At 37.9% G+C, this 12,542-nt stretch overlaps 1 protein-coding gene across 1 annotated transcript in view; it reads right to left on the bottom strand.

Annotated features, from left to right (window-relative positions):
• Window positions 1-12,542, bottom strand: part of SMARCAD1 (SWI/SNF-related, matrix-associated actin-dependent regulator of chromatin, subfamily a, containing DEAD/H box 1) — a 48,916-nt gene that overhangs the window by 5,258 nt on the left and 31,116 nt on the right. The window contains exons 10-19 of the mRNA XM_064449963.1: window positions 8,109-8,311; window positions 6,782-6,872; window positions 5,450-5,549; window positions 3,876-3,935; window positions 3,537-3,612; window positions 2,933-3,068; window positions 1,790-1,927; window positions 1,413-1,508; window positions 425-542; window positions 43-164 (exon numbers count right to left, since the gene is read on the bottom strand). Of these exons, the coding sequence (XP_064306033.1) occupies window positions 43-164; window positions 425-542; window positions 1,413-1,508; window positions 1,790-1,927; window positions 2,933-3,068; window positions 3,537-3,612; window positions 3,876-3,935; window positions 5,450-5,549; window positions 6,782-6,872; window positions 8,109-8,311 (1,140 nt within the window). The remainder of the gene's footprint in view (window positions 1-42; window positions 165-424; window positions 543-1,412; window positions 1,509-1,789; window positions 1,928-2,932; window positions 3,069-3,536; window positions 3,613-3,875; window positions 3,936-5,449; window positions 5,550-6,781; window positions 6,873-8,108; window positions 8,312-12,542) is intronic.

Raw genomic sequence — 12,542 nt, 5'->3', positions numbered from 1 at the left:
TTCCGAGAAATTAACGATTGCTTCTGAATCCCATCACCTTACCTTGAGCATAAGCATGGACATTGTCCTGAGCTTGTCAGCTGTGTAATATTGGCGATGCAAGAGAGGGTGATTAGCCATTTTTCTGAGTTGCATCATTACATTTCCCATATCAGAGTTTTTCTCTGTAAACAAAGAAACAACATATATTCAGAAGTAGTACATAGGTGCCTATCTGACACATCTTCGTCTCTCAGAAGAACTTTATTTGTAAGAACTGATTTTGACATTTCACCTATTACCTGAACTTAAGAAAAATTCAAGAAGGGATATAGTCGGTTTATGAGCATTGGACATTTCTACAAAGCAAGGGCTTTGTAGTCACATTTGACATATGTGTGGGCATGAAAAAAGTCCAGCAAAAGGAAACAAGACCCTCACATACCATTACTGTTAATAGTTTTCTTGAGCTTGTTTAAGAGATCACAGTATAGTTGTTCCTGTTTCTCAGACATGGCACATAATTCAATTAGATCTTTTTTGGGAGGTAGCTGTTTAAGGACCTGGCAAAATAAAAACACACCAGGTAAGAACTGTACTGTAGTGAATGGTCAGTAATTTTGTACTATCTTACAAGCCTACTTTTAAGCAACTCTATTCATTCTCCCCAGCCCAACACCTTTCATTGGCTGCAATTTTGCTGAGCCAGCAGTTCAACTTATTCAGAAGTTGTTTTGGATTATACTTCACCCCCAAATCAAGTTACACAGGCTGCACTCTCCAAAATCGCATGAAATAATAATACACACAATACCTGTAACCTACTCCCCTGCTGATCAGAGATATCCTCTTCAAGCTACTGACTACTAAAGTATGCAAGTACACAGAAACACTTTTCATATCACTATTAAGTTTTCCCTCTCTCATATATATGCAATTCTAAATAGGAGAATTTAAATAGGTTTTAGATTTTAGAATGAAAAAGAAACATTTTGATAGCAAAATAACCTAACACACGTGTTTCTAGTCATACATATACACAAATACATACGTGCACATTCATTGCCTTATTCCTTTCAGTTAAAATCAAATGTTATTACCATAAAGTCACAAATATTTTTGTGGATAATGTGGAGGACTTCTCACTTCTCATCGCTTAGCAGTGTGCCGAATCATCTTTCGGTGATCTTCCCTAACTAAAATTCCCAACTATAAATGGTCAGCAAATAATAAGCATCAAAACCCAAAGCTGCAGCAGGTCACATTTTCACTTGCAAACTCCTGAAAAAGAGCTCAAGTTTCCTGCTCTTCCTAGATAAACAGCTAAAACTAGCACTGACAGAATTTGACCTTAAGTTCTAGTATTAGAATTAACAAATACTGCCAGGATTTTTTATAATATTAAACCATTATTTTAAAAGATAAAACATTACCTCATCTTTTACTCTTCTCAGGATGAATGGTTTTATTATCTGCTTTGCGTGTGCAATCCTTTCCTTTTCATATATGCTTTGTTCTTCAGCACTCTTCTAAGGAAAATATTGCAAGAATTCAATTACAGTGTGAAGTTTTCAGCTGTAACACTACCTTAACTATTGTAATGTTGAAAAACCCAGCCAGAACAGGACCATTAGTATTCTGAGATATCCTGTTATGAAGCACTCTTAGTTTAAATTGTGATTATGAAAATCTGGAAAACTAAACAGACATTACCTATTTCCATAAGATACCAATAAAACAGAAGTTATGTAGCAACAGCAGCCTTCTAGCAAAAAAAAAAAAAATCAAGAAAAGAATATATAATACTTACTGTTTTTGAAGAGAACATCCTTCGGATTTCACTTGTGCTACTGCTGAACATATGCGGCATGACAAAATTCAAGAGGGACATCAATTCCAACAGATTATTTTGAACCGGAGTCCCCGTCAGCAGCAAGCGATTCTTTGCCTGTTTGTCCGAAGTGGAAAACAGCAGTGATAAACATTAGTGGAACAGGTTAAAAATGAATATTGGCAGAAACAACACAGCTACTGAGAACTGAGAGAATGAACTTGGTTTAAATTATAACTATTTAAACCTAATATATATTTTACATCTCATGGAATGATTTCCTGGTTAAGCCAGCAAAGCAGTTTGCAGATCTGCGGGGAACTGAGCACAAATCAATTTAAGACTATTCAAAAAGCCTAATTCAGATATAAGAAAAGCCCTCCTGGCTCTATTAGGGTTTTTCTGTTTTGCTTTGGGTTTTTGTTTATTTGTTTTAACTAATGTGCTAATTGGTGCTCTCATAACATATCTTTTCTAATGTCATATAGCACTTGTGCACAAGTTTTGAATTGCAAGTACAGCTTAAAGATCAGCTTTTTAAAGGCTTTTGATGAAAAGATGATCTTGAAAAACCATGTTGTAATAATTGTCCATAAGTATATTATTAGGGTATGAATACTATGGTGTTAAATCACAATAATCAGAGAAAGGGCTGTACTCAAATTTTCTCTTTTCCAAAATGCTGCTGACTCAGGCTGCAAGCCACAAGAAAAAAGTTATTTTTAAGCTAGCTTTTCTTGCACAGTCCTATCAGAGCAGACCCTTAAGTACTACTATGTTTCAGCACCAGTCATCAAAATAGCATTTTTATAATCTTTACTACTGTGGGATAGAACTGGAAAATTGCGTAATATTGAAACTGAATCATTACCATCATTATAATGATACTATAGGAAACTTATTACATTTCTTTGGGAGGCTGTCTCCCTGAAAGAGTTCACAATACAGGATCCATTCCTAAGATGACACCAACGCTTATATCCACTTACAAACTGTAGTTTCTGTAGGAAACATTATGTGTATATGCACTTTATAGTTAATACTCTATTTTCCCGCAGCTCATAACAACAAAACAAAAAAGCCAGTTGGCCTCTCTATCACAACAATAACTAAACTTCTTACATTAATTGTCATAAGGTGCTGGTAGCGTACAGAGCTCATGTTCTTGAGCATATGACCTTCATCAAAAATTGCATAGTTAAGTTTTAACTTGCGAAACAGTCCTCGATCATCTGAGCTGCTAATTGCACAGTTGTATCTGTCAGAGAAAGGTATCATGAAAGACACATTAAATGTAAATTTAACATGAACATACTGTTATCACAATCAAATTAAATCCTCTAAAATTGTTAAGAGTTATGCACAGAATACATGAGGGGTAGTAAGTAAAACTGCCTAGAAGTAACAAGCCATAACGGTTTACTACTGGCAAATAATTATAGATTACTTGATGAGCCAGTGCTCTCAGTAATACTGTACAAAACCAGTGCAAATCTATTACAAAGTGTATGTTTCTATAGCAAGTATTAAGTAATTAATAGATAATATCTAAAGCATCTATTACACAGTGATCTGTTATACATTAATAAAACACTCGTTAACCATTACCTGAAAACAAAGATAAGTTTCCATCTCACCAACCTCCAAACATCATTTGTTTGGTTGTACCGCTAGAGGTCAGTAGGAGCTAACTAAATCTCACTTGTTTTTTAATTATTGTACTTACGTAGTTACAATCACATTGAAATCAACAACTTTATTATTAATGTCCACCCTGAGATGTTTCCTGTCTTCTTGGGACCCTACAAAAGGGCAAAACATAAACAGAGCACAATTACATATACTTCTATACATACAAAAATTAAGACAGTACATAGAAATACATTCAGCAATAAACATGTCTATTTAAACACATTTTTACATTGTAAATATGTAAAAAACCACATATATACAAGACATCAAAACACTGTCTTAAAACAAGGCTTCCATGATCAATTAATATTTTCTTAGGCTGACAGTGCAAGCAACTGTATTATTGGATTAATTTCTAAATTAGATTCCTCACCATAGTAAAAAAGGACATTCAGTTCGGGACACCACAGATGAACTTCTCTTATCCAGTTATCTGTAAGACGTCATTAAAATAAAAAACCAAGTGATTTATACTTTATTATTTCTTAATAACTTCAGACATACCTCAACATTAAACCAAACATCTGATTTTACAGTAAATCCCTTTAAATGCTCCTGAAATTTAAGAAACTTTCTGTCTAAATGCTGGAAAACTAGTAACATTTAGGGAAATTAAAACAACCCACAAATGGGGTTCAAGTAATTCTTGCTTAATTAGCTTGCACCTTAAACCCCTACAGAAACAGACCTTGCATGGCCTGGAACCACCAGGTAAAAATAATACAACGCTTAACTTTTCAGCCTGATTTCTTCCCTAGACAGTTAATTCCTCAGAAAACAAATCACTTCATTTGTCAGTACTTGCATGCAGAAGTGTTTCTCCAGGGCAGACAGTGCCTCTGGGATCAGGCAAGGAAGCCTGACAACTCGACCCCGCTCCAGGTGTGCAGTCAGCAGAGCAGCCACCGGCGACATTACCATGCCCAAGGGGAAGCTGCATGATAGCCAACACAAGCCCTCACCCCAAACCACAGCAGAAGGGCGTCTCTGGCAAATGCCACTTGACCCAGGCCAGACCCAGCTCAGGGCTGAGGAGACGCCTCCAGAGAAGCGCCAGGAAAGCTGCAGGCAGACCATACTTCCCAGGCACCCCCGTGCTAGATGGCTTGGGCCAACCTGCCACTACCATTCAGCAGCCTCTACAATTCCCTTCACAAAAGCACTTTTGTTCACACCTTTATGTACGCCTTGGGTTTTAAGTAACATGCATTTTTAAGAGTTATTTAAAAAAATGAGTTCTAGTGGATTTTAAAAAAAGCACACTGAAAATGACAATTTCAAACCTATGAACAACCAGAAGCTTTTCTGGTGTGGTAAGAGAAATTTTTAAAGCCCAAGTATTTTATATTAAAAGCAGCATTCTCTTTCTCAGCTAAACTTGCTAATTTCTCCTTTCTATAATCATTCAATAAAACCAAATTTATCTCCATGGAGAACTAGTTTCTGCTCAAACTCATCAGCGTTGCTGATGTACTTTGTTCCACCATACCCTTCCTCCTTTCAACTGAGGTTATTAATCAAAACACACAACTAAAAGACAGTCAGCCTCATTGTTTTAGGATTTTGATCTGCTTTGACAAATTCTGTGCAGCAAAAAGGAAAGAGACACTGAATGTCTCAAATGCCATGAAACCTAATCCTAAGCACAGCCTGAAGACTAGGCATTTCAGCCAATATTCAGTAAGTAAAAAGACTACTTTGCTAAACAAGTTCATATTGTAACAAGCAGCTTTACTTTTTGTGAAGCATACAGAGCATATTAAAAAAAAAATCCACGTTAGGTCTAATTCAGAACAAGCATGCCTTCAGTATGGTTTGCATTCCAATTCAAATTCCTAAAGGAATCAAGTATCACCATAAGAAAAATAAGTTCTCTTTCACAAAATTATCATTGTTTCACAGTCTGCCCATGCATTTTAACAAATAATTTTGAAGCTTGTAACTTACCTAATGTTGAAGCTGGCACAACTATCAAATGGGGACCCCTATTGCCCTCTTGGTAGAGATAAGCTAAAAATGCAATAGCTTGAATTGTTTTTCCTAAACCCTAAGACACACAAAAAAAATCCATTTGAACACAGTTTTCTATCTGTAGAACATAATAGTGTTTTTTACTCATAAAACAATTAGTGTAGTCAATGTTAAAGATTACAAATCTGCATAGAAAAAATGTTCCGTTTAACTGCATTGTTTTACAGAAGAATTCCTTCTTAAATACAATCACAATCAAACTCAATTCTCTTTTCAGCTCAACATTTCAGCATCAGGGATTCAACTTCTTTATTTATGAAGTTTTTCATTTTAGTTCGTTCTTCCCTCACATCATCTTCAAAAATTTACCTTCCTGAAACAGTGCTGCACACAAATGATTACTTGGAAACTAATTGTTTCTTTCCATTTCAGCCAGTTGTACACAGGATATTCTACCTATTTCTGAATGGAATTTAATATGGAAATCGGGTTCCTTAAAGATAAGCCTATGTTTTTGCCAGTACTCACTTTCCTGTCTTCTGTATCATGGACTTAGATGTTTATCTTACCTACCACAAAATATGCACATAATGTAGTTCTTAGGCATACGAAACACATGGAAGTTGAGAAACACCACCTAAGTCTTAGTAAAGCAAACCCATCCATTCACTCATGGTTCGTCACGAGATGAACAGCAGCCAGGATTAAAAGCCACTGACACCACATTCAGGAGCTGCATCACTAAGTTTGTTCTGTTGTTCAATTACTGGTGGAGTCAGCACCAAACAAAACCTCAAACCCGTAAGCTTTTCTCTCTTATTTCAAAATTTACAGAGAGCATAATGACAAGAGATGGCTGAAATGTTGGAGAAGCAGAAAAGGTTTCTACCAGCTTAGTTTTTTCTGCATTAACTACCTGTTTTGAAACTGAGGTAGAAATGTAGAAGACAGGGGCTCACTACAGCTAAATGCTCGACAAGTAGAATGAATTATATTTATGGGCAAGGAGCCATTAAAATTAATGGTTTGAGGATAATCTGTTCTGGTAGAAACTGCTTCCATTGCATTAGAAGGCACCATGTGATTTGTAATTATCAGTGTCCATGAATCTTAGGCTACCTTTGACTTTCAAATTGAAACTAAGGACTCAGCAGCTTTTAAACATTTGGAGAAACTGTTTGCAACTGAAATTATATTAGCTAAAATAAGTTATTTATAATCTGCTTGGTGCTTCTAGGAAACAAAAGCATTTAACAGTCATTTTTGCAAAATTTCTCACAATTGTTAAATAATCAGTTTCACACTTACCATTTCATCAGCCAATATGCCATTCAATCCATGTTTATGCAGCAGTGCTAACCAGTTCAAACCAATCTTCTGATATGGCTTGAGTTCCAAACTGTTAAGAAATCAAGCTTAATGTGTTTCCATCTTTTGTTTCTCCATAAAACACAACTTACCATTCTGTGATTAACATAATTATGAAGTTTAACATTGCCTGTATTTTAATGCACTCCAGATCTTGTGTAGTGAAAACACACACCATTTCATCAGCCACCTGAATACCAAGAGCATTTCTGAACTTTCTAAGTAGATTATCTGAATTTTCATATTCCTTAAAAGATGAAAGTGAGTGCTAAAATAAATACCTTTCTCCTAAAATCAGTGACTCACCACCAGTTAAAAGCAGTTATCTAACTGCTAATTATTAAAATACACAAAAAAGTTACGTGGCATTTAGCGCAGCTGCATCACTAAGTTTGCCCCGTTGTACAGTTACTGGTGGTGCTGGCACCAAACGAAACCCCAAACACACAAAACCCGCAACGCACACTCAACAGCAAGTCACCTGGTTCAGCATTTTTTGCCAAAGAAGAAACATCACTGAAGCTCCCTCAAAACAGTTCCCTCTTCCTCTTGGGTTTTTTTTGACACAGCTGAAAGTCCTTTTGCTGTTTACCACTAACAGCCTCCAAGCCTAATCCAGGTTGCTACTCCAGCCATTCCTACTTCACCTCTGTGCTTCCTAAGCCTTAGGATAATGCCCCTTTTCCATTCCTCCTAAGCTCGCTCTCTATTCCCAATATCCTTTTGGAGATCTTTACCAATTTACCTCTCTGAAATAAATCCCTCCCCCACCAGCACATCCCTGGTGCCCTTCCCACTGGATACAGAGGGTCAGATCATTTTGTACTTTGACCAAGGTCTTCAGTCCACCTGATAACTTCACAAGTTTGTCCAGATTCATTCCAACTTGGTATCTTTGAAATGTAAGGTCCTCCATTACTGAAGCAATTTTGTTTGGCCTTTTGTTTGAAATAAGTTGACAGCTCATGATCCCATCACTCAAGGTTGGCTTCTACATTAATCAAAAACCAGAGCAAGTAAAACAAAGTATTGAGCACTGTCATATCTCTTTGGTTTTATGTTCTTATCCTTCTCACCAGCTTTCCTGATACACTTAAAAACATCTGTTGGATTCCCTCAAGTGCTGCACATCACTGTCTAGCTCACAGAGCTGCAAAGTGTCAAACATTTGCAACTCTGCTTTCAGAGACTACAGTTTTGAAAATCCCGGTCTTCAAGTACACCTTATTATATGACACCCTTGTAAGTACAAAAAAGGGAAAGATACCTCTGATTCAGAATTGAGGGTTGCTCTATGTTCCATCCACATCCTCCATCTTCAGTAATCTTGGTTACTTGTTTTGTCAGTCTATTTGAAATGTCTTCACACTTATTCATGAGCTTTAGAACCACATCCCTCTCCTTCAGCAGTATCTTGCAGTTCCACACTATGTCTTCTGACAAACCAGTAGTCTTAGTCATTTTTGTGAACTGCAAAATAATAATAAAAAAATACTATGAACACTGATAATAGCAGCAAAGGTATCACGGTGAAAATCCACAGCTGCTCCAGGCAGCAACTAATTCAAGTAGCAGACAGCAACAGCAGCACAATCTCCTCTCAAAGCTTTTAGTACTCTTTACAGACTTGGTCTGCTGCAAAACTGCGTGAATCTACACTGAAGGTCATCATTACAGCTTCTCGCACTTCTCTGAAGAGTTTCTAATGTAAAATATAGGAGCTTTAAACTCTTAAAATCCTCAAGGGGAGGCAACATACTGCGCAAAACAAGCTTTGAAGGCCAGGCCCACTAACAGAACAAAACCACAAAAGGAAGCAAAAAAGGTACTGATTATCATTAGATTTCCTTTTAAGCAAATCCCTATTAAATACTAAAGATGTAAGCATAACACAGGCATCAAGACAAACCAGCCTATGAAGAAAGCCATTAAGAATTTGTTGTGAATCTGTCTGGAGCTCAGCATTACTCAGTCCCAGTTCTAACTGTACTACAAATGGCACATTCAAGCCAGACTTAGGCAGACTGGAAAAAAAAAAAAGATTTAAAGGATAAGAAGTTTCCCAGAAGTATGTCAGGGTTTTTGTGGTCACCAAGTACTGACAGACCCAAGAGATCAGCAAGAACTGGTTCATTCTTTTCAGTTCTTCACATTTCCGTGTTGGAGGAGAATTTCTTCACTAAGCTAACACTCACCTAAACTCTTTTCTCTTGCAATGAACCTGACCTTGTGTGAAATCTGCAAAACATGAACTTACACAGATCTTCCAGGTCATTAGCACCTGCCGATATATTTTCATGGGCAGTATCATCACCCTGACAAGGTTTTAGCACCATTCAGTTGCTCCATTATTTTGCATGTGTGTATTTCAAGTCAGTATCATCCTCATTTTATGGAGGGGAAAAAAAAAAGCCAAAACGAAACACACAAATACATTTAAATGCCATAGCAAACAAGCTGGCAGAGAACAAGTCAAGATACCAGAATCTCAATGTAAATACAAGCTAACACAAACCCTGTCCACTACTCCTGAGTGCACCTGGTTTACAAAGGTGAAGTACACCAGTGTTTGGATCAAAAGCTTACAGCTAAGCCACGTGATCAGCCCACATTCAGTATTAATGTGACTCCCTAACCCACAATAGGGTATTTCCTCCTGTCTTAGTGGAGAAGAGATCTTTAAGTGCTGTAACTGCTCTGCCATAATTTCCTCTTCTCAAAACACATGTTCCCACCTTGATCAGGCTAACTTCCTCCACCACTTTGTACTCTGAGTCTACTGCTAAGAGCAGAAGTTGCTTCATTCATGCTTGCTAGAAGATGCATCTAATCTAGCAGCAATTTTGGTTGTGGTTTAGGGTTTTTTTTTTGTTTGGGTTTGGTTTTTTTTTTAATAATGGCTCCATGTCACAATCCTTCCTACAATCATAGACATATGCCTTCTCCAGGAGCTCTTGATCTTTTTATTGTGATAATTGCTACTCACAAGTCTCATTCTCACAACCTTGTGCCAACCACAGACCTACCATGTGACACCACACCTTTAATTAAAACATAAATTTTCATAGTTTTTCCTTTTGTACTATAAAGCCTTATCAATTTTGACACAGAAGCCTTACTTCCACCACTTGCTTCCTCAAGTTCACACTAGTTACTCTGTATTTCCTTCCATTAAACTTCATATCTTCACTACAGTGGGGATATTCTCCATTTTAGAGCAAAGAAGCCTGAAGTGGTGTGAAAACAGGCCTTTCAGGCCCATCAACTTCTCCTAGACTCCATGTAGGGCCATCTGCAGAAAGTGTAAAACCTTTTAATAAATTTATTTCTGCAGTAACTGGGGGCATGTGTAACTACAGTATTGTCACATGTATTTATGCATTAAGTCATTTCACTGTAAAGAACTGACATCTTCCTTTTTTACTAATGGATTGAAAGAACTGAAGAATACAAGACCCTTCATATTTGCCATTCTTTTGTCAAAACAGAAGTAATTTCCACAGATTTTTCTGGATTTTAAATAAGGGATCTGTTAAAATTTAGCACAAGATTTCCTCCTAGAATTCCTTCCTTAAAAAAAAAAACAGAAGGGGTCATATGACCCAGCTATTAAGTCTTAAGTAGCTGATCAATATTGCCACATTGCAGAGTAAAAGCAAGCTTCGTTCAAGTTGAAGTGTACAAGCAAGTTATGCCTCAACTCAAAAAACGGGGAAAAAGTGGCAGTGATGCCCTCTACTGACAACTTGCTGTCAGAGTTTTGGGGGTTTTTGGTTTCCTTCCATTTTAAACAAAACGCAGAAAGTTTACCAACACTCATAGGTTAAACCAGGCTAAGGCACACATGTCAACACTTGAAGAAGTTTTCTAAATAGATGCCTCTATTTAGAAATAGAGAGACACAAAGAACATGATTTTTAATAGGTGATTAAAAAATTTCAACATTTGTTTTGATGCCTAAAGCTTTGGTTGGCATGAATATAAATCCTGTAATCTAAAAATAAAGGCATGGAGAATGAAACCATCTGTTATTAACAGAAATTCTATAGTTTTGTGTCAGCACGTTAGCATTCGTCTCCAAGTTACAACAAGAAAAACCTCAGCCACTGGTTTACATGTGAAATGCATGATGTTACCCTGTGTGCAGAACAAAGCAGATAGATCCCCAGGTGGCCTTTGCTTTACTAGAGGTTCTGACATCCTCCCAGGTTCTTTTTTTTTTTTTCAAATTAGGTCCAAAAAACGTTAGACCATCATGGACAACTGAACCCATGAGCTTCCACAGCACGCTTTGAATAAAGGTCCACTGGAGTCCCAGGCTGCAGCCAGCCCCACAGTGCATAACCACCACACCAGCATGCTCTACCTGGGCTTACCTTACACCACTTGAAGGTGATTTAGGATTTCACTTTACTGCTTAAGGGTGAAAGTCAGCCTCAACCTCGGTCAGGGAACCCCAGTTCCACTTTAAGCAGCTCCCATTTCTAGCCTGATGCATTTGCTGCTTCCCTTCAGTTTGCTTTGGTTGCAAGGTGCTTCCGCCTTTCCTGCTAGTTTGGGTTTCATAGCAGTTTGTACATGGGCAGCCAAACAAAGTGAGAGATAAAAAAGCTGAAGCTACCCTCCCTTCAGTTTATATCTTCTACCTCATATACTATTGCAGTACATAGTATTATATGCTATGTCAGAATTTCTAATATTTGTGTTAGCTTAACTTACATGTATTCCTTAAGAATTTATAATTTTAAAAAACACATGGTTTAATTTGTATAAAGTCTTTAAATGCTAAAACACATGGCTTATTTTGTGATAGAAAAATACCGTGAATGAGAGAAAACAGCAAATCTCATACAGATACATATGTTTCTACACTAAAAGAAAATTCAAGCAGTTCACAATTATAAACCTTGAAATAAGAAACTAAACAGCATTAACCTCCCTCCAGTTCATCCTCCCGCATTTACCACTGGCAGTGTGACATTGTATTGGGTACACACAACAGGCCAAGAGACAGAACACCTCCCCCAGGCCCCAAAAGCTCTGCTGGGCTCCTTCTCAAGCCAGCCTTGGCTCTGCCCTTGTTTCTTGACACACACTAAACACAGGCAGGTATTACCATTATGTGACTGTGTTCACATAATGCCCGTCTGCTGAGGAAAGGGCACTGACTGCTGCCATTTCCAACACCGGCCAATTCCCAGAGTCTGGAAAAGAGAGCACTCTTAATTAAGCACAAATGAGTTTTAGAGGAGTGAGGGTGAGGAGTAAGGGCAATGGGTGCCCAGAAGTGTTTCCATCAAGGAAGAAAACATGCTGCCTGCTGGCCCGCAATGTGTGCCAGTGGGGTGTCACCAGGACCCCAAAGCAAACAGGAGCAGAAGGTGGGATGCCAACACAGGAAAGGAACCAGCATAAGGGGAATTATCTCTAACAGCTGTCAGTTTACTAATGCATGTCTGTCCCGAGGAGGTGTAGAGCATGAAGGCGGTACAGAGCAGGCCTGCACCATGATAAGAAAAACATCGCTGAACACTGACCCCTTGCACAAAAACTACCTAACACATGACATCAGACCAAGACACAGGGAGGTGAACTTTCCTCTTCACCTTGCCCTGCAGCTTGTGCTGAACCCTCATCTTCGCCTTGCCCTCCACAGCCAGCCATACTCTTGGTGCTTCTCCCTCCCTCTCCTCCTAGCCCT

This window comes from Phalacrocorax carbo, chromosome 4 (assembly GCF_963921805.1).
Source record: "Phalacrocorax carbo chromosome 4, bPhaCar2.1, whole genome shotgun sequence".
In the NCBI taxonomy this organism is placed as follows: Eukaryota; Metazoa; Chordata; class Aves; order Suliformes; family Phalacrocoracidae; genus Phalacrocorax; species Phalacrocorax carbo.
The sequence above is the reverse complement of the archived record's forward strand: the minus strand, read 5'-3'. Positions and strand labels throughout refer to the sequence as shown.